Below are 25,317 nucleotides of genomic sequence, written 5' to 3'. Positions count from 1 at the left end.
ACACAGAGACTAGCGGCTAGCGAGTTTTCCGTATTAGCTGCTACAATAACCATCGCTGTAGCATGATTCACGAACAGATCAGTAATGTAAATGAAACACTGTTGCCGTTTTTTCGAGGAGTTTTTGTTAGGGCTTTAGCGCCTAGGTACCCCCCATGACTTGCGTTGTTAGCTGGCTCATAGTAACTTTTCTCTCGTTAGAACGTGCAGAAAAGGGAAAGAAGTATGTGTTCATGTTTCACATAAGGATTATAAATGATGGAAGTGCAGTTTTCCTTTAAGGAGGTTCTAACTTGAGCTTCAAAATGCAAAAAGAAATGGGAGTGAGTAATTTATGACAAACGAGCATTAAAGTGAAATAGGCTGTTCATCAGCTAAACCAGTGATCCTCAGCCCCCGGGACGTGGGTCATTTGGTACCGGGCCGCACTGAAAGAAAAAATCATTTCCATTTTGTTTTATTTTGAAAAGGGGCCGGATTGTCTTTGTCGCATCCGTCTCACTTGACGCATGTCCATTGTGCGTGTGCTAACACAGATAGACTACTACTGTATTTAAAAAAAAAAATGTTCACCTCATATTTGGTCTCAAATGCTGATACTATGTGGGAATGCATAAAGGTAAGTTTTGATGACTTATTGAGTGCTAATGTGCACATTTGTCTCAAGTTAGTTCATGCTAGCACACGTCAAATCTCCCCCGGTCCGCGGGAGATTTGTGGGAACACAAGCCGGTCCGTGGGTCAAAAAACGTTGGGGACCACTGAGCTAAACTAGCGGTGTATAGCATGCATTCTTTAATGAACACATTTGCAAAAGAAGTAAATGACAATTTACAGTACGTACAACGATAAGTATTGGCTCACAGACAGACCAGTAATTGTTCATGATAGAATTGACTACAAATAAAAGCAGTTAAGTAAATAAAAAGCCCTAAAGCACACATATAGAGCATACATAGAAATCATACATACTGTAAAAACACATTTATACAACAAATGCAAATAAACAAACACCATACACCATAAGAGGACACGATGGTAACATACAGTACAGTACCGTATGTGTTTGTCACTGCAATACTGAAGTGTTTCTTCATGTATGAAAGGCACAGATCCACAGTTGATGACCGCTGACGATTTACAAAATGAGTCGGCACTTTTTACACGTGCTAACAAGCTAATGTGAGTTATAAGTAAAATAAAAATCTGTATAGCAATGTGAATTTAGATTTCTGGTGCGTGTTTGAAACAGTGAACATCACCAGTGAACTACATGACAAAAGCCTGAATGTACTTTCTAACCAGGCAGGAAGACAAATATTTTATCATTAAAAACCAAAATGTAAACTGAAGACATATTTTGAGTTGTCAGTGTAACTGTGGCCTCATTTGTGGCCCGCAGCACGTTTTATAGTGGCCTTCAGCATATGGTAAAAAAATTCATGATTAATGAGCTTTATTGTTAGATATTACATTCATTTGTTTTGTCAGCAATAACACAGAGCAAAGGTGTTTGGTTGAGATAGCATGTTTTGATCTACATTTGATTGTTTTTAGCATCTTTAAGGTGGGAAAGTGTATCAAAGTGGGGTGATGTGATTGATCAGCGCCGGTCAGACGTGATGAGGGCTCTTGGAGGAGATGAAGCAGCTCGAGTGAATGGCTGCACACAAGAGGACACAGGATTAAGTATTCACTATTGTTGATTGTTTACATGACACATAAGACACGCTCTTTACGTGACGACGCCCGATCCCACCCCTTCAAGGTGGTCCGGTTCATTTAATTTTCAATGTAGCAAACGATCACAACGGAAGTCTTAAAGGATACCTTTCTTATAGAACACATGCACACATTGGCTTGAAAAAAATTGATCGTGCATCCCCAATAGTAACACACTTTTATAGTACACTATAACAGGGGCGTCCAAAGTGCGGCATGGGTGCAACTTGTGCACCACAGTACATTCAAAAAATAATTAACACGTTTTTTTAAAGAAACAGCAAAAATTAAAAAAAATCAGCAGTAATTTATTGAAGTCAAAATATTAAGAAAAAAATGTTATACTCTAATGTAAAGTAATTTTACGAGAATAACTTAATAATATGAGGAAAAATAACATCATTTTAGTAGCATAAGGCTGAAATGGTAAAGAAAAAAGACATTTTTTTTTTTTTTTTTTTTTTTTTTTTCTTCCCCCTGTCCTGTCCAGCCTTTAAAGCAGATAGAATTGTATACCTAAATGCCGTCAAGTGCTCAACAGATTTACTCTGCCAGAGAGAAGTGTGATATACACTTCCCCTGTCATACAAAATTTATTCGACCTTGATGCTTGTTATAAAGCAAATTTGGAGCGCCCGGACCGGAGCAGGAGGGGACAGAGAAGAAGAGAAAAGGAAACGGGGGGGGGGGGGGTGGACAAAAACAAAAAAAAGAGAGACAAGAGACAAGGACAACAGCAGCAACAACAACAATTGTGACAGAACAACAGAAACATACAGAACGACATCAGCAAATAAATGTCCGTGACAACTATAAAGACGAACAAGGATAAAGGACAAATCAATATCAACAACCGCAATGACAAAGCTGTCAATGACAATCAGACATAATAGCAGTCATGAAATGATGAACTATGACAGTGATCACAATGACAATACTGCATTGAAACAGTCGCACACAATAGCAGTCATGAAATGATGAATTATGATAGTGATCATCATGATAATACCGCATTGAAACAGTCACACATAACTGTAGTAATGAAATGATTATCCATGATAGTGAATAGAATCAAAGTTACTGTAATGCACATCATTGTAAAAAAAAAATATACATATACACACATATATACATACATACACATACATACATACATACATACATATATATATATATATATATATATATATATACATATATATACACATATATACCGCACATACACACATATATATATATATAGTCATACTGCTGAAATCACCGTCGCTGTAATAAAACCAACAACATAATAACACCCTGGATAACTCAGTGAGTAATGTGGGGAAGTACGCATGTACTGTGAGTGTGCACATGTACAGGTATCTCTGTATGTAAGGAAGACTTCATATATATATATAAAGGTGCAGGAATGTGTGGGCGTGTGATTGTCACTGAGAGTGCATGAAAGGAAAGGGGCCGCCTTCCACCTCCCAGAGAGCCCCGCCCCAAATAGCAAGGCCGGGCCCCGGCCGCCAGAAGGCCACCAGGCCCATAGGGGCAGGCAGCACAAAGATCAGTGCCCCAAGAGCCAGCCCAGAGAGCCCCCCCCCCGGGAAGACCAGTAAGGGGCCGAAGAGAGGCAATCCCAGCCAAGGACAGGGCGCCAGCGGGCCGGAGGACTGCCAACCCCTGAGACCAGCGAGAGATCACACCCCACAAAGGCAGACGGGTACCGGGGGCCACAAACCGGCAGGCCCAGAGATGCCTCCACAGCCGGAAAGAAGCCCGCCCGCGCCGGAAGCGCCAATTCCCCCCCACCGCCACCCCCACCCCCAGGGAGCGGAGCCCGGCCCGCCCCGGGCCAACCCCCGCCCGACCCCCGACACAGGGCCGCCCCGCCAAGGGATGCAGGAGGCACACCCTCCACCCACCCGGCGGAGGCACGGGCGGCAGAGATGTATCGCCCAGCACCTGACCCCACGGAGCAAACCCCTGTATGCCCCCCCCCCCCCCCCCCAAAATAAATAACTAAAATAAATAAATAAATAAAAATACACACACGCACGCACATACACACTCCTACGCACCCACACACACGCACATAAACACTCCTACGCACAAACACACCCCTATGCGCACGCTCATACACACTCTTACTTACTCAAGCGCGCACACACACACACACACACACACACACACACACACACACACAGTGGTCGACTGCCCGACACCCGGAAGCCCCACCCTATCCCCCGTTGGTAACCCAAGGAGCAGCGGAGCCGGGGACCCCGGGGTCCCAGACATACGATTCAGAACCCAGGGGCGGAGAGCGCAGACCGCCGGGGAGCAGGAAGACACCCGGCCACACACCCCCAGCGGTAGGACGCCGCCAGCGAGGCAGACAGGGGAGTCAGCGAGGAGGAGAGCGGGAAACCGAGCAGGCAGGCGGGAAAACGGGCGAGCAGCCAGGCGAACCACCACACAGCGCCAACCGAGACCCGCGGGCCAGCAAACCCCGAAGAGAGAGCGGGAGCACCACACCCCAAGCCGCAGGGAGGCCAAGCACCAGAGCCGAGAAGGCGAGACCAGCAGCCGACCAGCCGACGGCCCCCACAAACCACCAGAAGCCAGACCAGCCACATGCCACCAGAGCCGACAGCGCACCACCCGCGCACCGGAGCCCCACCCCCGACAAGCCCACAGACAGACCGGGGGAGGCGAGGACACAGACAGCGGCCCGGCAGCGCACAAAGCGCAACGGCGACAGACGCCCAAGCGCCCGGCAGAGCACGACCCCCCCCAGCGAGCCCGGCCCCAGGGCACCCGCCCCCCCACCCCCACCCCGCCACCCAGGCCCACAGTACCCGCAAGCATGACCAAGCCCCAACCCACCAGCTGGCCCGGCGCCCCAGCAGCCGCCACAGCGCAGCAACCACCGGCCGCCGCGACAGCACACGGGCCACCCGAAGCACCAGCACCGCCCCCCGGAGACCGCCGAACCCGCCCCAAGAGCGCAGAGGCGCCCGCGGCACGTGTCAGTCCAGGGGGGGCACCGCAAGCCGCCCCCCCCGGCGCAAGCCCCGGCATCAACAGGCCCCAGAGGGCCACCCCAGGGAAGGGCAGGCGAACCAGACAAGGGCACCCCACAGGCCAGGCCGCCCCGGGCGAGCCACCGCGACGGCCAGGCCCCCGGCCACACCGCCGACCCTGGCGGGCAGACGCCGAGGTGCACGAGGCACCCCAATCCAGCCCGCCCCACCCGTGTATGTGATAAGGTGTGATAGTGTAGTAAAGACATTTTTTTGACGTCGTAATATTGTAAGACGCAAACAAAGTAAAGTTGTCATTTTTGGAAAAACAGGTTAAAAAAATTGTATAATGGTCGGAGAATAATTTTAAAATACTATGGCAGTAAAGTGAACATTTACACACAAAAAAGTTTAAATAGTTGGAAAAATACAATTACAAAAAACATCAGAAATGGAAAAAACAGATGTAATTTTACAAGAATAAAATATTATGGGAATATTTAAAGTTGAAATAGAAGAAAAAAAAACAGCTGTAATTTTATGACAATACAGTCAAAATATTCAGAGAAAAAAGTTGCAACTGTATGAGAATAAACTTGTAATATTATGAGGAAAAGTAGTGTCATTTTAGGAGCATAGCATTGAAATACTAAAAAATACATATATTTGTAAGTCTGAGAAACAAAACAAAATGAAGTTGTTGTTGGAAAATTAGGAAAAGTTAGAATATTATGGGGATAAAGTCAAAACATTACAAAAAGAAATCTTTTTAAGAAAGATGAAATATTTGAAAAACTAAAAAAAAAACAACAGCAAAAATGGGTAAAAAGGTCAAATACCCAAGTTCATACTAATAATATGCTTTTTCACCTACATCAACAAGGTGAGGTGCAGTTTTTTTCCTGAAACATATATAACTTCTTAGCATATCTACATGTGGTGCTTTGCAAAATATCAAAGTGGCCCTTGCATCCTTTCAATATGTGGCCCTCTGTGAAAACAATTTGGACACCCCTGCACTACACTAACACACAATCATAAGAGACTATAATAACCCACTCGAATAGGACATTATAATAACACACTATAACAAGTGACAATAATAAGAGTGTAATGTAATAATAGCATGTAAGCGTAAAGGAAGCATAAAAAGAGATTTGTGGGTGTCTTACAGCATACAAGCCAAAGGTGCGTTTGTGTCTGTAGAGAAGGATGCAGAGAGTTGAACACACTGCAGTCTGGGCCAGGGTGAACACTAGCAGGGAGGATTTCAGTCCTCTGGACAGTCTCTGTTGAAAAAGACATATTTTAATAAGCAAGAACTTTGTGTCATCATACATACAACTCTGATAGAAGGCCGTATCAACTTAAAAATAATAACGTATGTAAAACATGCTCAACTAAGCCAGATATACTGTATGTATTCACCAGACAGGTCAGTGTTTTATGATACCTGCCTCTGCCCCACTGAAAGTAGTGGTTCAGAGAATGCTATTGTTAACAAGTTATTCATGCATAAAAAAAAAAACAATAATAAAGTTCAGTGCACGCTCATATACAGTACAGGGTAGGCAGAAATGACAAATACATAAGACAAAATGCATCGGAAAAAGTGTCTCTTGGCATTTGTATGTCACTTTATGGACAGTAAATAAATTGATACACACCGTGGCATAGAATTTTTCGTCACAGGTTTCTGCCGAGCTCTTGACACAGGGTGCCTCAGGGTTTTTGTCCATGTCCACAGAGTAGATGATCACAGCGACAACCGAGAGAACCATGGACACGACGTTCACCACAAAAGACACCCGGTACTGAAATAGAGTTGAGTGATGGTTGAGTTAATGTAGGTATAATTTGGGTATAAGTTCTGACTTACACTAAAACTGGACTTCCATCACAGTCTAGGTACCCCGTGGATCACCTGTATTGAGAAATCTACCCTTTTCCCCCAACAACAGACCCTAAATTACCAGTGACCTGAATGAACTACTCAATCAAAAGAAGAGGGCGTTCAGATCTGATGAATGACAACATGGGGTTGAATAGGACACAGCATCAACTCAAGGTGAGTCTGAAAGAAGCCAAGATCTATTATAGTTGGAAGCTAAAGAAGTCCGAAGAGGAATTAGGCAAATTACTAAGAACCATCCCCAGCAGGAGGCCATATTGGATAGCATGAATGAGCTACATGGCTTTTTTGAAAGCTTTAGCTTACCAACCCCCTGCTCTTCATTGGCAACCACCACTTCCACTATCAAACCTAACCCCCTTTACGAGCTGCCCTGATGACCTCTCCCAACCCCCGTCATCCTGCAAGGACAGATTCTGGAATGGTCAATGATCAGAGATGATGTCAGGGATAAGATCATCAGCTCATGTTACTGTCATGAATTCTGGGGTTTGGTGTTCACTTTTGTTCTCTAATAAGAGATGATCTGAAAAAGGACGCTATGAAGAGTTCCTGCTGGACAACGCTAATGGCAAAAAGACACTATGATCTGAAATAATGCTGCTACAATCCCCTCATAAAGCTGCTACATGTAAGTGTTTTACTCAACATATCAACTTGATGAGTGTGACTCACAGTCCTTACAGTACAGCGTTTGTCCAAGATGACGGCAACCACTCCAGCAATGACAAACTGGCAATGCAAAGAAAGAGGCAGAAGGTTGTCAGCACAGAATGTATTTACAGTCGAACCTCGGTTTTCCTACGCCCCGGTGTTCATATGATTCAGTTTTTGATGAAAATGATTGCCAACAGTGTCTTGGTTTTTGTACACTATCTTGGTTATCATACGGCCAAACGATGGGCCTAAGCTATTCCGCAGAATCGATTGCCCAGACAAAGCATCCACACGGTGATTCAATCTCTGTGAAGAATGGATAGTGGTTCTTTTACAGTTGGGACACAATTTGCATATCTTGAGTCATATTTATAGAGAAATTTAAGCCATATTACTTAAAAGAAGCTACATAATCAGAAGAACATTTTCTGTTTGCAGATTAGTATGCTTATTTTAATACATATGAGAGTTCAATGTAATATTACTTAAGATACGCAAATTGGTCTGAGATAAAAAAAAAAATGTCACAAAATAGGTCTTTTTAATTCTAAATAAGCACTTTTGGCGTCATTTCAAATCTTTAATCCATCATATATTTCCACTTTTTGTTAAACTCAATGTGAACACTCACCATCAGGCCACTCCACCATGGTACTCCCAGGAAAACCACTTCAGTGAACTTAGTGAAGTGCAGAGGAATCGAGTAGGACATGATCATCAGTCCCAGCATAATTTGACTCACCTGAAATCATACACAGCTACTGAGCAAGAAATATTTCATTCTCCCTATCTAGCACTGAACGCCAAGAATGTAACCAAATGGGTCAGGTTTAAGTTTCATTGAAAAAACACTGCCAAATAATCACAATGGTACACTGGAACGTTCATCACAGGAACTTTCCTGATAGACATGAATAGAAAGACTGAAAATGATCCATCACATCAAAAACACGGCACACTCGCTCACTCGACAATACGCTTATGCACGTAATGAAGAAAAGTAAAAAAAAAAAAAAGAAGAAGTCAACGAATGAATGCGATTGCTACTCCCACGAGCTGATGAGATAGCCAGCAAGCCCTTCCGCCAACTCACCCTGACCAGCGCTCACTGTTGGGGAACAGGGAAAATGAGGAGCAAGTGTCGGCCATCATTCCAAGGACAGTGCAACGTGAGTCCTTGAGTAAAATTAGAATTTTTGCTTGAGATGCGGGTAAAAAATGTCATTTAGAAATTAGATTTCATGTTAGTGTGACTCGAGTTGGCAATTTTTTTCACATTTTTTGTTTGCAACCCTAGTCAAGTTTATGTTTCATTGAAAAACCAAACACTCTACTCAAATACAATAGTCACGATTGACCATTTGAACCATGCCAGACTTGGGTAGGATTCCCCCTTCCTCCCTTGTCCATTCATACTGTGATTTCCCTGACTTTGTGGATTAAGGTACTTCCAGTCCTATTCTTATTATTTCTGTTGTGCAAGGTGACGACTGTCAGAGGAGCGATCGCATTAACTAAATGATACATCTTACATACAATTGTAGTCACGGGCGAGTGCGCATAGGTGGGTTTGACGTTTGGATCATTTTGAGTTATTTATGTTATGATTGGTGTTGGTTGTCATTAACTCATTCAATACCAAAGACGTATTTATACATTTTTATAAACCCGAACGCCCGATCCCAACAATGTATTTGTACATCTTTTAAGTTATTTTGGCAAAATGAGGTGATGATGCAACTCTGCACTAATGCATGTCACGTTCAGAGCAACTTTAAGCCATAAAAACAGACAGAAGTGCAATTGACAAGACCGCGACAGGGATCATAGATGGAAAAACTCACATATGACAGGAAGGTGGAAGTGAGAGAGCGTGGAGGAGTGTAGCATGCAGGTTATTTTCACGCGTGCACACGCGCAGATAGTTCAGTTCCAAATGTGAACATTTTAAATAGTTCATGGTGTTATTTTTGTAAATAAATTGTTGTTTTGATGTAAAACAACCCCTTTTTGTGTTGTTGATGTTGGTATAGTTGTTTAGATATTTGAGCTGTCACAAAAGAAAAAAATATGTGTCAAAGTGAAAGTTAGCTGGTTTTCTCCCTTTTTTAGTCGGGAACTGATATTTTCCTGAAACTTACCTATGTTGTACTGCTGATTACTAAAGAACGGAAAAAGGTAGAAACAACCATTTTTTTTCTGACGGAAGACCGGAGTGTAATCTTTCTTATGGTAGGTTTCATGTTTATATAGCCATAGAACACAATATTCTGTGTGCATTGAAAGATCAGTCAAAATCGTCTAAAATGGCCAATACCGAAGGGGTTGTCTTTTGAAAAATGCCTGGGATTGAATGAGTTAATAATCTGTGAAGAGCAATCGCATTACTATTGCGACTACGCATGTGCGTGTGCATGGAATCATGCCGGTCCCTAGCCTACCTCTTCCAATCGTGCCAAAATAGGATCAGTGCTCTCACACTAGCCAAACATACCATGCTTTACAATAGGTACAGTATGAAGTGGGCCGAAGTACGGAACAATTAGCCTAGTGTGAGTACAACCTAAGCGTGCGTGCACCATTAAAATGCATTAAAAAGCAAAAACGCACCTCCTGTCACCCTAACTCATTTTGAGAATCTCTGCTGCTCTATCTATTGCAAACATGTCATTACATACTTACTTGGGTCACTTTTTGATTACTTGTAGAAAATACATAATAACATAGGAGTTATTTTCTGGTAGTGTAAACCCACCCCCAGACATTTGGGCTGTCCTTTCTGGTTGGCACCAAACACATCTTGCTGTCTGTCAGTCAGTTTGGCTGAATTCTCATCCTCCAGAACTTGTACTGCCAGATCCCTTGAGACAGAAACTGCCATCACCTGCAAAAGACGAAAGGCAGATGACCATTCCAGCCAATCTTTCACCACATGGAATACAACAGAAGTGTACACAAGCATCTTAAAAAGGTATAATAGTTATGGTACAGCTGTTTCTATCCAACAGTTTTGATCCTTGTAACACAAAGACGATGAGATGTGACTCAAGCAGCTGCATGAGTGATACAGGTGTACGCTATGTTTAAGTGTGAGGCGGCCCTCCAGCGAAAGGGAAGCATCTCGAGAGAAAGAAAGCAAAAAAAAAAACATTCTTCAAAACCTGCTAAGCTAACTTCATCTATCTTCACTTATGTTACAGGGAAAATGTTTTAAAGGACATGGGAGGCATTCCCTCTGCGATTGGCTGGCGACCAGTCACAGTGTACCTCGCCTCTCGCCCGAGACGGCTGGGATAGGCTCCAGCATACCCGCGACCCTCGTGAGGACAAGCGGTATAGAAAACGGATGTATGGATGGGAGGCATACACATGTTTATCCGGACAACACATGATATAAGTCTTTTCATACTTTTCAAGTTTCTAGTTTGAAGTTACAGGAAGGGTCTTGAAGGTTGTGGATTGTGGTACAGTATACTGCAAACACGGCAAAAAGTAGGTGTCCCTAAGCAGAGGGCGTCCATAAAGGACATATGTAATATACATGCACTGTACAAACAAGTATTTCAATGAAATTACTATTAACAATAATAATAAATATAAATACAAATAGAATAATAAAAATCAACATTTAAAAAAATAATTACAATTAAATAATCATCTGATTTACATATACACGCTGCATTTGTGTTTAGACATTAAATTAAATGTTTATATTAAAAATGTTATTAAAAATGTTAAACGTATATATATGATACATACATACATCACACAAAAAGTGGAATTAAATATATTAATGATTTCATGAATCAAAATGTTTCAGGATTTAAACAAATAATTACAGTGAGTATTATAATATTAGAATTATATATGTTATATATACTGTTTATATTTAACTTAATAAGTACAAAAGAAAATATTTATAATATAATACACATAAATAGAATATAATAAATAAAAAATGTTAAATATCTGTTTTAATTTTACAATATATTAATTTTTGCAGACCTAATGGACACCTCGTGGATTAAATATCTGAAATCAGGTTTAAAAGTGTTTGTTTTTGATTAAAAATACTTTTACTTGTGAAGTTAAACCAGTTGACTTTTAGTGAGTAGTAATTTACAATTTGCTGGATATACTGTAAGTATGTTAGATATAGTTTAAATAAGCAAAACAATCAACCAACAGAACCAGTCAAATTGTGAAATGCGTCATTGACAAATCAATGTATTTGTCTCTATCGTCGTTGTTTGGAGCGTGTACATAATACTCTTGCACAATATAGTACTTGTATAAAAAATACTTATGCATTCTAAGTAAAAAAAAAAAAGAGTAAGATTTAAATTTTAAAAAAAAGTCCTACCGATGTTCTGAGGCAAGTTTATCCTGAAGACGGACGATGGACAAGAAGAAAAGAAGTTGTTTTGTCAAATGGATTCCATTAAACTCCTCCTCCGCTTCCCCTTTTCACTTCTCTCGCTTGTTTTTGGAATGTTGCTTAATGTTGCTGTCGTCGCTTTTGTGCAATTGAGCCAAGCGGGATTGTTGCAGCGGGAACATTCATCGTGTACTTGTAAAGGTATGTAAAATACTTTTTACGACAATGAACGACATCGTGTCTACTGCATGTACTTTCAAACGTGACGTTGTTAACATGTATGACCGTTGTATTGTTATTACTTGTACGTCCACAGTGTTAGCATTGATAGTCATTACTATTATTTCTCAGTACAGTTTTATTATCGTAAAACCTGCTTGTGTACATTGATCCCGAAATACGTAAACCAGGGATGTCCAAATTGCGGCCCTGGGGCCATTTTCAGATCGCGGCTCGTTTTTTTTTAAAGGGCTCGTTGCACTTTGCAAAAGCAAAATAAACAGAAAATGGAAATAATAGAGCAACAAGGCATAATGTAATAGAAAGGTTGATATTTTATAGCAATAATAACACAGACTGTCAACAATAACACATTAACAGCTCTAACTAAATGATTTGATTAATTACATAAAATAATCATTTCATCATTATTAGAGTATGCGCATTATGGCAAGCCGCAACTCTCTTTTATAAAGACGGCAGAGTGTAGGCTCCCCACGGGGTCACACAGAGTCTGATCGTCTTTTGTAACTTCATTCTGACCTGAATACCAGTGCCCGCCCCAGTTAGCATGTTTTTCGGTTAACGTCAAAAATGTACACCAAAATTTGTAAAATATTTTCTAGATAGCAAAACAATATGGCGCGCGACTTGTCGTGTTGTTCATACACTGCTGGAGTCCAATTGTGTTCTTAATGCATTTTTTAAATGACATAACGTCCTTGCTACCATCTTTAGCTTGCTAACAAAATGGCAAACGGAACCAGAAGTCAGTTACGTCGGCTGTCTATGATGTCATCAGAGGTTGACTGTCAAAAATGTAAACACAAAACATGTTTTTAATTTTGCAATTATAGTTTTATATGCATAAAACTGTTCTAAACGCATGTAAATGATGATTGAAAGGGCTAAATTAACATTTAAGGTTACTTTTACCTTCATTGAAGACGTGACTGTTCACAAAGACACAATGTGGCAACACCTTTCTTTTCAACGCCTTCCTGTTTTGTTATTTCTTGAATTCAAGAGTGTTTCTCACCTTCTTTTAAATGCTGGCATTTGCAACTTTCTTTGGTTTTATTTTGGGTTGTCGAGGTGAAAACAAGAAATGACTCATGGCAAAACAGGAAGGTGGTGTTGAAGAAGAAAGTGTTGATCTTGCTGCCGCATTGCGTCTTTGGGAACGGTCACATCAAGTCTTCAGTGGAGGTAAAAGTTGTCATGACCCATATAGCAAGTTGAAATTTAGTTTTAGTTTTTCCTTAGTTTATACATGGTTTCCTGTTTTATGCTCTTTTTTCGGTTTTCTGTTTCCTGTTTGCTGTCGCTGGACTGCGGCACCTGTGTCTCATTGGTAATCAGTGCTTCTATTTCGGTTGAGGCGCATCTAGGGATGTCCGATATTGGCTTTTTAGCCGATATCCAAGATGCCGATATTGTCCAAATCTCAATTTCCGATTCTGATATCAACAGATACCGATATGTGTAAAACACTTATTTTGGCACCGAAATTGAATTTAAAAGAAAACAGGACTAAATTTCACCTAAATAATAAAACATTTGACTGTACAGACAATGAAAGAACGCAAGAGTCTCATTTTTAAGGCTTTTATTTTTAAAAACCACCAATTTCTCGGGAATAAAAAAAAAATAATAATGTTTTGAAGACTAATTTGCATGTTACTGTGCTGTGACTATGACTATGACTCCCATAGATTTTTCATACTCAGTTTCAGAGCAAATGAGACAGCGGTTTGGCACTGGATTCTGGAAGAATGAACATATATTGGTCCGTCCTTTCACTTTTAAATGTTCGGTTTTCTCGATCAACTTCTTACTTTTGAGCAAGCCACGGTTCTATTCGAAGATAGAAAATGGATGGATGGTTCCCAGCAAGTAAACAAACAATTTCATTGGCTCATTTTGAGTGACGTCACCGCATTTGCTGTCACGTTAACCATAACCGGTCCGTGAGCATGATTATATGTTATTATATTTCCCAGTCACTTGAATTGGTCACGGAGATGGCTGCCATAGACATATGAATGAATGAACGGTGCGCCGGAATCCACAACATCTGTTAATTTATGCTCTCAAAACGATGTTATAATGGCCAAATCATGCAGTCTACGAGCCAAATCCTATCAACGGTAATTGTTAAGTCTTACCTGTGAAATGTTATTCCCTGGGATTTGGTTTGCAGCACATGAATTAGGCATCTTCTCCGCTCCGACTCTTACCACATCCATTATGGCGGCGATGTTGACATAGGGCTCAGCGCTCGATGCGGTGTCTACATATATATGTCTGCGGCTACCCTGCTCAGCTCAAAACATCGGCTCAAGTATATGCTGCCTGTTGAATGTTATGGCGACAGCAATGTTGCTTGTGGCACTTACAGGACCATATCGGCTTTCATTATTATATGACATTTTTATGCCAATGTCGGGCCGGTGGGCCGATATTATCGGACATCCCTATTCATGTCAATTGTTTGTTGCCGGTTCGTTATTGTTCTGTTGGTTGCTCTACATGCCCAGACTTTGCCACCTGTGTTTTGGGACTTCTGATTTGAACTTTGTTTGCTCGAGACCTGGCTATTTTTGGTTCAAGTTCTGTCTTAAGACGTAGCAAACAGGAAATGTACTGCTGTGCTTAAATAAAAAGCCTTTTTGACTGCACCCTGACATGTCATTGCATTCTGGGGTAGTGCACTTTGCCCCGAGAGCGCAATGTGACAAAAGTAAGTTTATTTATAATTTATATGCATTTAAATTTGTTTATGCATGTAGAACTATAATTGTAAAACTGTAAAAGCTTATTTTGTGTTAACATTTTTGGCTTTCCGGAATGGATTAATTGGATTTTCATTATTTCTTATGTTAAACATTGATTTGGTTAGCATTCGAGTCTGACCTTCTCGAAGGAATTAATGGCACTAACCAAGGCTCCACTCTTACGTATCTCCAACTCACCACACTCACGTAAGGGGCATTCACACATGCTCCCAACATTACAACATCTTTATTATGCGTGTATGTGTGCTCTGCATAAACAGAACGACAAAGAAAAACAATAAGGGCATATGGATGTCACTAATACTGAAAGTAACTCACTCTTGATGAAAACATAATTAAACTCACTTATTGGTTCATATAACGCACACAAACGATGAACACCTAGTCCAAAAATGCTTATTTAAGCAAGTTCTACATATTTTTGCCTGAATTAAGCATTTTCAAGCATAAAAGTGGCTTAATGAACTAAAATATAAATATAAAGCATTTAGAAGACCCATTCAAAGATGTTGTGATGATATGTAGTATTCTACACTGGTCTCTAGGTGTCAGTAATGTTACTGTATTGCTAGTTTGAATTGGTTGACTTATCTCACAACAGACACAATAATGTTTAACACGGGCTACTGTTGCAGCCATGTCGCACGCCACGCTACAACTCCACTCTGAACCCCCAACGTCACTTCCTGTCCGCCCCACACTCAGCTCCCCTAGAACCGGAACACAAATACAGAAACACACATGAGCACGTGTCTTGGTTATGTCTTAGATGGCTTATTTTCTGTTATTATATATATACAACATTTGGTGATACGAGTGTAAAGGTGACTATAGGGGTGTTTTAATAATAATAATGTTAATAATGTTAATAACTACTTGGAAGGTCCTACATCGCAGAAATTCACGGTCTGCAACCAATTAACCACAACAAACGAGGGAATACCGCACTAGGAATATATAGTATAAAAACAATGATGTGTTTTGATGATAACGTGATATAAAGGTCATATATGGTTTAAAGACCAGCCTGTGATGTGTTTTGGTGTTTGCAAGTGTCAGAAATACAAGTAAATTAAAGATCTAAAAAGGAAAACTGTAGATTTACACAAGAAAGTCTTTTCAAACCATTTCAAACAACTGCAGATTGAATTTTAAATAAGTAAAAGCATTTGGATTATGCTCGTGTTTGGTGCGCACCACGACACGATTAGGGTAAACACATTTAAAAAACAAAGTCGAAAGGGAGTTCATGTGTTTATTAAAACCACATGTCAGGGAAAAAAAGGAATGCTGATGAGAAGCAGATGTGGCGGGGGAGTAGGGAAGGGACCGGCCATGTGGGTACAAGAATGTTGACCACTACATGACTTTTCGGAGACAGCGTATTAGCATTTCATTTGTAGATGCCAATATTTAAAGCCTTAAGCACAGCATGGATTAACCTTCAATCATGTGCTTTTTTTTCCTGGCTAGAACCTTCCAACATATATGACGTTTAATTTGCCTAACCATACGTCCACTCCCAGTCTCTATGAGGATTTGACAATCTTCAGGGAAAATGTCAGAAAAGCAGAGATCACATCTGCAGGCCTGATGTAGACAATGCAAAGAATGTAGTGTTGTTTTTTTTTGTTTTCATGGCTTGAGTAAACATAACTGTCATGCCTGGAACCTCTCATCGGAGCTCGGTACTGCGAAAGTGGCTCAACACACCCAGGCTTGCTTGTGCTCATGATGCAGCTCAACAAAACTTAAATTCCCCAAACAGAGTTCATCGATACCACGACGGTGGTTATCAACTTACTTTGTCAAGTCCGGTTCTCGGCTTTGTGCTCAGTCATAGAGAATTTCGAGCGGATCAGAGTGATCTCAAAGAAGCCGCTCCCGAAGCCACTCCGGAGAGCTGCCCGAATCGGGGTTCTCAATAAATGGTGATGCAATCTCCGAATTAGTTACACAGTAAAACAGTGGCGCTTTCATAGCGGATTTTAAGGTGAAATTCTGAATATAACCCGGTGATCTAGCTGCGTCAAAGAGAGCCACCTTTACATTTGTAATACATAGTAGCCTTAATGACTGAAAATAATCCATTAAAGACATAAATAAGACTCATGCTCGTGTGTGTTGCTATGAATGTGTTCCGGTGCTAAGAGAGCTGAGTGAAGGGCGGACAGGAAGTGAGGTCGGGGTTTCAGAGTTGAATTTTAGCTGGCCGTGGGTTATGGCCGCAACAGTAACCCGTGTTGTTATTAGGATGATTAAGGATTAAGATGTTTATTAGGAATTATAGTCCCTGTAGTGAGATCATTCAAACCTGCAATAAAAGCCTGTTATTCTGGCAAACAAATATGGTGCTTGTAACATTACTGACACCCAGTGACCAGTGTAGAATGCTGCATATCATTCACAGCGTCTTTGAATGCATCTTTTGAAGGCCTTATTTTCTATCTGAGTTCATTTAGCCATTTCTTGCTTGGAAATGCTTAATTTAGGCAAGGAATATGTCAAATTTGCTAAAATATGCATATTTTGGACTAATACTAGGCCATATTCAACCACGAAACAGCATGATTTATTTGACTTTGCGAAATTCGAAGCGCAAAGTGGCGAGGGATTGCTGTATAGGTCTTTTATCGGTTAGTATATAGGTATTTATTGCTTTTGTATATACTGTAGTTATTGCATTGTGTATAGAGGAATTTTATTTTTGGTAAGGGTTTTATACTACATTTCAACATTTTTTAAATATTTATTTGTAATTTATTAACCATGTAAATTGCGTAAAAAGGTTTTCTTACAAATGAAAAAGACAACAGTAAACACAATGCCATTCAATTTCTTTTGCAAGCTATGTAAATCGCCGATGGAGATGGGCTGTAAATAAATGCTCACCTATTGTCCCACTTTGGGTCGGGCTGGCTCTGTATATAAAAACAAATCTTCTTCAAACCAATTTAGTGAAAATGGATCATTTCCCGTGGCATGCCCGATGAGCTCTCACGGTACACTAATACGCTGTGGCACGATGGTTGGGAATCGCTTGGTTAGGATCAGGGTTAGGCCGCAGCATTGGCCAAAGCCTTCCACTGCTCATGAATGACACTTTGAGTTACTTTGAGTTATAACAAGTAAATGTTTGAGGAGAAATTTCCAACAGCCAGCAGGTTTAGATAATTAAGAGTGATCAGTCTTGAAGTCACATGACAGCCCCTCCCTTCTTTCACACTTAACTTGATGTAATTTTTCTAATACCTTCAACAAAGAATGTCTACCAGACAAACCCAAATATTAGTTACACCAAAAATACTGGGTGCACCCGAAATGCTCAGTACACGTATGGCTAAATTATTAGAGATAAATGGGGTCAAACCATTAGGCACTCCCGAAATAACAGGCACACCTGCAGTTAAATATGCAGTGCATTTTTAATTTGGTACAGCCAAAGTATTCCAAAATATTAGGTAGACTTGAAGCCAAAATATTTGGCGCAAACAAAATATGAAGTATGCCTAAAATAGTAGGTACACCTTCAGGAAAAATATTAGGTACACTCAAAATATTACGTTCACCTGAGTCCAAAATATTTGTTGTATTTATGATCAAAATATTAGATATACATGAAGCTAAACTACAGTATTTGGTGCATACAAAATATGAATTGCACCTAAAACAGGAGCTACACCTGCAGGGAAAATATTGTATATTTCTTAGCTACCCTTTGAGTGTTAAGCTGCTGTGTGATGATTTTAGCGTTCTTTCTAAGACGACGCTGAGTGAAAGAGTTTTATTGAGTAATGACCTCCTGCGATTTCCAATGCATTGACAAGCTCGACATGAGTGCACTGATAGCTTGTGATTGGCTCCTGCCAAAGAAAGAGCTACCGTTTCCTCACCGACTCGCGAGCAGCACAGTATTTAAACAATTAGTAGTAGTTCTGAAGTAAAGGAGATGTCACAAGATCAGAACATGGCCATAAATTAGCCGCACGACAGTATAAGCCGCTGGGTTCAAAGTTTACGAAAAAAAGTAGCGGGTACGCGAGAAATTACGGTAATTCTAATTATTTTGTGCTGCAGCACTTCGCTGTTGACAAACTTGAATTTGTCTGGAAGAAGGCTAACAAAATAGCTTTTGACTTGTTTCCTTCAATGTAGAAAAATGGCAGTGGAAGGAGTGACGTCAGCAGATGGCGCTAGATTACTACGTGTCGCTCGTTGGTTTGACGCAGAAGCAGCTGCCGTGAGTAAACCAAGATATCATCGCTTGTTTGTGGCATGTGAGGCTTCCTTTCTTCTCCCTTTAGGTGGTGTCCATCCTTTTGGGTCTGTTCCAGGTGCTGCTGTCTGTCCCACTCGCCATGACTCACCAAACTCTCCCAAAGATATTCATACTCCCTCTTGTGTCTGGAATTCTTGTAAGTATTATACTCAGATTGTCACTGATTCACCTACTAAAAACAGTCTTTAGATACAGTCAATAACAAAAGCGAGTCCTTAAATGTTAAAATGGTCCACGTCTGACATCACAGGATATATAATTACCTTTTATAAACAATTGTCCAGAAAAACACAGGTCTGGTTAGAGTTTATAGTCATCGGTGTAGCACTGTAATTTAAGACCAAAGTATCACAACGCACTATCACCCATTAATAACGGCAGATACATCATTTGCCTGGAACATTGAAATTCAGTGTGTGTGTGTTTGTGTTTACAGATTGTGGCAGGTGGATCGTTCATCTTGGCAAATGAGAGAAATCCCAGCAAACTCTTGGTAAGCTAAAGTCAGATAACAAGCAATCCAAAAATAAGTGGATGTAATTGGACATACAGATATTACAATCCAAATACTTACCACCCTCACATTCTGTTTCTCAGCTTAGGTTTATTTGGTAGAAACATACAATGAATGATGTGGCAGCAGTCGGGGTAGAACCTAGAGGTCTATGTGTCCCCCCGCCCCAAGGAATATCCCTCCCAGACCCTACCACCAAACTGGTCATGCTTCCACGTCTGTCATACTGTATGTGCTTAGTGTGATCCTGCTGGGAAGAGAACATGGTAGCAAATCTTCCACGTCTTCTCCGGCAAATGTGGGCTGGACAAGGTTGAGCACAGGCCCCCACTTGTTGGCGTTGGGCAGTCATGCCAGCATCGCAGTGTCTGTTCCTGACCGCTTGCACAGGTTTTTTTTGCGAATTTGTATTAACAGTCACTGACAGTCTAGTGATGCGGCCCGCGGCACATTAAAAAACATAATTTAACAGGAAAACTGGGGAAAAAAAAAACACAACAGCAGCAAAAATTGAAAAACCAGCAGTCATTTTACAAGCGTAAAGTCAAAATATTAAGAGAATTTTTTTCTTGAAATATATACAACGTCTTAGCATATCTACTGTACGTGTTGGTTTGCAAAACATCAAAGTGGCCCTTGCATCCTTTCATTTTTCAGTATGTGGCCCTCAGTGGAAAAAGTTTGGACACCGTTCGGACACCCCCGGTCTAGTGGTTGACTCACCAGACTTCAGTTGCTCGTGAATGCTCATTCAGTTGCTTGAATTTTCGATCAACACGAAAACCAGTTACTGACGGAGTGTACAGTATGAGTGCTGTAGCAGAGACGTGAAATGTACAGAGAGGTGAAACATTAACAGGATGTGTGAGCCCAGGTAAATACAGTCTTCCATCAGGCACCATAGCTCAGATGTGGCCGAGTGGTTCACTTCTTAAGCCCGAAATAATACCAGGGTCAAGTACTATGGTAATAACTACGTGACAGTTATGTCAAGTACCATTTGCAGTACAGTAATCCTTTGTTTATCGTGGTTAATTGGTTCCATTCTCAACTGTGATAAGTGAAGTTCTGCGAAGTAGGATTCCTTCTTTATAAATGGAATATTTCGTAGTTAAAGCATAGAAAACTTGTTTACAATCTTCTAAATATGTTTTTTTAACATTATTAGAGCCACTAGACAGGAAATAACACCCATATAGTCACCTTTACATTCGTATAACTCAATGTAGTAGATATAATCAAAGAAAAAAGCCTATTTAAGACAGTTTACCACATAGGGGAGCAGAATTGATGGCGGACAGGAAGTGACGTCAGGGGTTCAGAGTGTCGTAACCCGTGTTATTATTATGATTATTATTATGTTATTATTATTTTGCCTGTTGTGATATCAATGAAAAATGCAATAAAACAAGGTTGTCCAAGTCTGGTGATTCGGACGTAGTCTCACCGAACAATTACTGACACCTAGTGACCGACGTAGAATACTACATTCACAAGTTGGTGGTCTTAATGGCTTATACTGTATTTGTATTTTAGTTAATTTAGCCATTTTTATGCTTGAATATTGTTAATTTGGGCAAAAACTACATACAGTTTGCTTAAATATGAATATTTTCTGACTAATATTAGGCTGTAGTCAACCACGAAACAGCGATCATTTATTAATTAATTAATGTATGAAAAACCGTGATAGAGTGAGGGAGCGGTGTTCAACCCACGATGTAGCGAGGGATGACTGTATACCTGTGCCCCTCTACGATGGTCAGCCAAAAGCTCAGCAAAACCAGTTCTGTGAAAACAGAAGACAGTCCAGACCAGAACCACTTGAGTTGGCGAAGGTCGAAATCCCAAGTTTATGACCAAAATATGTCATTAATAACTCCATAATACATGAAACTAACGTGACAAGCTTCAACTTAGCTTAGAAACTGTTAGCCGCTACAACTAAAACAGAGTTTGCTTTGTTCATGATGTCATCTGTTAAAATGTAATGTGAATGATTGAAGTCATCCTGTTTTTAGTTTACTGGAAAGTAATCACAGCATTTGAAAGGGACTGACGAAAAGATGTTGTCTGTCCCCGACTGCAGCTTCAAGGTTCTGCCTGCAGTAATGTAGTCGGCTTGCTGGGTGCACTGCTTGCATTCAGCCTCTACTGCTTCAGCCTCAGCGCCACAGTCAGCAAAGAGCCCTGCTCGGTGTCATCGATAGATCCATATTGGCCTAGCGTTTGTCCTGCTGACATCCTGCTTGTAAGTCTGTTGCAATCAGGCTTCTCTTTCGTTTTGTGAACAAAACAAATATTTAGAAATGTTTTTTAGGGTCGCTCTAGTTTTTAGGGTACTGCAGACATCAATTAATGAGCGTACGGCATTGGCGGCATGGCTCTGGCGGTAGAGTGGTTGTCTCCCAACCTTAAGGTTGCGGATTCGATCCTCCCATGATCGTGTTGGCCAAGATACTGAACCTTCTGAACCTTCTGATGCTGTGTCATCAGTAGGTAAACGTGCAAGCAGTGTCAAAGCGCTTTGAGTGCCTTGGATGTGGAAAAGCGCTATACAAGTGAAAGACCATTTAAGGTCATTTAAACAGTGTTCTGTGATGTAATTTAGTCATTAATTCATTCTACATGTTATAAAAAAAGAATGAGTCAATCCTGTCAATCAGTAATGGCTTTGCAGACACTACTCATACTGTAGTTGTGTTGCTTGACATAAGTGAACAATTAGTCGTGTCCTTTGAACATAGCACCTGTCTATTTCAGGCATATTGCTGGAGTCTGACACTGATGCTGCTGCTCTATGACTTTGGCGCCGTGGTCCTACACAGTGTCTTCTCAGTCTATTCTCTCAAAGCCCTCAAAAGTGACTGACACAGTATGGGGATACTCAGCGATAACCCCTTTCACACTGCCTGCAAAAGATGGACTTTGTCTGTTTTCTGACGCTTGCTCGCCAAAGGCTGGGCTGTTCAGCCTTTGTTTACCGATAGATGTGTGACGCGATGAACACTTTCTGTCCCCTACCTTTAACGTGTACTGTGTGGGAAATGTGTACTCCTCTGTATCGTACTTAATGTTCCGCAGTGAAAAATCTGACTACCGTTACACCACTAGCAGATACTCACTTCTCCCCTTTTGTTGTGTTGAAAGCAATTGCCGCAGTCCGAAGTGTTGTATTTGTCAATTTGTCATACCAGACGCTGGTGCTGATGTGGTCACACATCTACACTGGATACAGGAAGTCTACACACCTGTTAAAACGCCAGGAAACAAGACTCTTAGGAATCATTTTAGAACTTTTTTCCAGTTGTAATTTTAACCATAGCACCCTTTGGTCCGTCGTAATCCAACTCTAGGTCATGTTCCCCCTTGGTGTTTTTCATTCAGGTGTGTAACGGCACGCCGGTGCAGACCAGTTCCACCGGTCTAAGATCATCTAGAAGAAGTCTTGGTGTGGTTCCAAACAAACTCGGTGTGGTTCTGTTGTGGTGTGAAAGCAGTCTGCCCTCACTTCACTCAACTGGCATATGAAGGAGTCCATCCACATTTGGATTTTATTTGCTGATTTTCCCAAGAAACATTGCTCCAAATCTGTCAGAGGTCACCTCTGTACAGCCCTCTCAGATAGCCCCACATATTTTTAGAGATACTGAAAATAACATGAACAGTCGATACGGCAACAAGCCACCTTTCCCTTTTCTACAGAATCTGGCAAAGGCGACAGCGTCTGCTGTTAAAAAAATATTGGTAGACAGAGACATTGCTTTCAACACAACAGGGCGAGAGACGTGTGAACCTTCCCATTCCTGTCACTCTCATACAGGCTTTTACGGAATGTTCCTCGACCCATTCCTTGTTTCTACAAAAAGCAGCCCATCTGCATTAGACCGTGTAAAAGGTGCTTTGGCTTGTCTCTTACTTTTGCAGCATGAATTCAAGTTTCTGTGCTTTGCTTGAAGGCAAGAATAGCATCTCTCCAACAACCAATGTTGTATTTTTTACATGTTTTGTTTCTTTGTTTTTTGTGCTCCATATCTCTCACAAGATTAATGAAGTATATATATGTATCTACAAATTGTTCTATTAAACTTGTTCTTCTATTACTTGTGAAGTAGTGCTTATATCTAGTGGGGAAAATAAGTATTGCATCCCCTTCTGATTTAGTAAGTTCAAAATATGAACAGTCCAGAATTTTATGGTAGATTTGTTTCCACAGACACAGAATGTAAAAAAAATCCAGAAGAAAATAACATGTTTATAAATGAATGTGTATTTGATTGAGGGAAAAACATGACTGTGGTCTTGCGCACCTCATGAGGAATTTTGGTCCATGACTACAAAGGGTTTTGAAGCTAGCCTTGGCAACCCGAAGTTTTAGTCCCCTTCACTGACTTTATATTGTATTCAAGTCTGGACACTGACTAAGACATTGGTGCATCTTAATGTGATTCTTCTTGAGCTGCTCCTTCGTTGTCATGGTTGTATGTTTTGAGTCATTGTCATGCTGAAAGACACGTCCGCGACCCGTCTTTGGGTTTTCATCCAAGATTCTACGGTACATGGACCTGTTCATAAGCACCTCAATGTACCCTTAGCAGAGAAACAGCCACAGAGCAGAATGTTTTCAACCATAAAAATGAAGGACTGTTTATTTCTAGAGATGGCTTTTTAGTTCTTTTTTTAGTTCTACTTCTAGTTTCTTCTGCTGGCTCTCAACGAAGGCGGTCGTATTCTTTCCCTCTCCTTTCTCTCATCTTCCCTGCTTTGCTTCTCACCTCTCGTTTAGTCCCGTCTCATACTTTTTAAGAGCCTCTCTCCACACTGTTCTCCAAATCTAAATCATGGAATTAATCTACTGGTCTCTCCACGCAATTGACAAGATCTTCTCGACAGCTGAGGGAAGTGGAAGGTCATGTACCTGGCGATTTTTTCCATGCAGGACATCGAAGACGTCAAACTGTTCTGAACCATGATAACAGGTCTGTTGCTGATTGGATTAAGCACTTCCCTGGTGTATCGCAGAATCCGTAAGGCGGAAGCAGCGGTTCAACGCGGCCCACAGCTGCCCATCATGATTGATATGGTGGGTAAAGCCGTTAGCACTCTGTGACAATGAATCGCAACAAGGAAAACATCTTGCCGATCTTGGAGAAGCTTTCGGCTCACTCTCACACACACCCTCCCCTATGTCACGCATTGACTGCTTCACCCCCGGGTCCACGCGTAAGGCGGGGTCCACGTTACGCGCTAACATGACTGCGACGACTGGCAGGCTGCCGGCTTGTGCTGGAAAAACCTACATCCTCTTTTCCCCTCTCCTGGTGCAAGTTTTGAGTTTTATGTTGTAATGCGTGCTTATTGGGCCATTTGGATGGCTCTGCTGATAGCGCCACTGTTTCATGGTGCAACAGGACCAGCGTTCAAGACCAGGTCAGCCCAAATAGCATTTGTTGGTCATTTTACTGCGATTGGCTGGCGACCAGTCCAGGGTGTACCCCGCCTCTTGCCTGACGTCAGCTGGGATAGGCTCCAGCATACCCGTGCGACCCTGATTCGGATAAGCGGCATACAAAATGCTTGGATGGATGGATGTGCGCTTATTTGTGCCTATGTTGCAGAGGATTTTTGCCGGTCCCATACTGTAACCGCCCGCTGCCGCAGGAGAACAATTTTAGACTGTTTTTTTTTCCTCCTCCCCTGTGAATTTCTCTAGGAGATTAATAAAGTATCTATCTATCGTCCTCTTGGTCTCCCCTTTCCTTTTTCCCTTTTATTGCCCAGTCATCCTGTGATTGTGTCCTGTCCTGTCTAGCAGCAGTGCCATTTTAACA

The 25,317-nt window shown here is 41.3% G+C and overlaps 2 protein-coding genes across 5 annotated transcripts; one reads left to right on the top strand and one right to left on the bottom strand.

Moving 5' to 3' along the window:
* Positions 1-779: 779 nt before the first annotated feature.
* On the bottom strand, positions 780-11,839 carry tmem176 (transmembrane protein 176). The gene is made up of 7 exons (XM_054778343.1): positions 11,662-11,839; positions 10,054-10,182; positions 7,930-8,040; positions 7,317-7,373; positions 6,397-6,543; positions 5,902-6,018; positions 780-1,662 (listed from the first exon to the last, which is right to left on the bottom strand). Exons 2-7 carry the CDS (start codon positions 10,177-10,179, stop codon positions 1,603-1,605), a joined length of 618 nt encoding a protein of 205 aa, XP_054634318.1. The 5' UTR covers positions 10,180-10,182; positions 11,662-11,839; the 3' UTR covers positions 780-1,602.
* On the top strand, positions 11,571-23,589 carry si:dkey-9i23.16 (uncharacterized protein LOC571915 homolog). Of its 4 annotated transcripts, none has more exons than XM_054778344.1 (6): positions 11,571-11,877; positions 18,849-18,933; positions 18,998-19,108; positions 19,409-19,465; positions 21,576-21,737; positions 22,874-23,589. In XM_054778344.1, exons 2-6 carry the CDS (start codon positions 18,853-18,855, stop codon positions 23,015-23,017), a joined length of 555 nt encoding a protein of 184 aa, XP_054634319.1. In that variant the 5' UTR covers positions 11,571-11,877; positions 18,849-18,852; the 3' UTR covers positions 23,018-23,589. The 4 variants fall into 4 exon arrangements, with proteins under 4 accessions (XP_054634319.1, XP_054634323.1, XP_054634321.1 ...); XM_054778346.1 differs by having other exon boundaries at positions 11,578-11,877; positions 22,250-23,589; XM_054778345.1 differs by lacking the exon at positions 11,571-11,877 and adding an exon at positions 12,866-13,104.
* Positions 23,590-25,317: the final 1,728 nt, after the last annotated feature.

The sequence above is a fragment of the Dunckerocampus dactyliophorus genome, chromosome 6 (assembly GCF_027744805.1).
Source record: "Dunckerocampus dactyliophorus isolate RoL2022-P2 chromosome 6, RoL_Ddac_1.1, whole genome shotgun sequence".
NCBI lineage: Eukaryota > Metazoa > Chordata > Actinopteri > Syngnathiformes > Syngnathidae > Dunckerocampus > Dunckerocampus dactyliophorus.
This window is presented reverse-complemented; position numbering and strand designations above follow the sequence as displayed.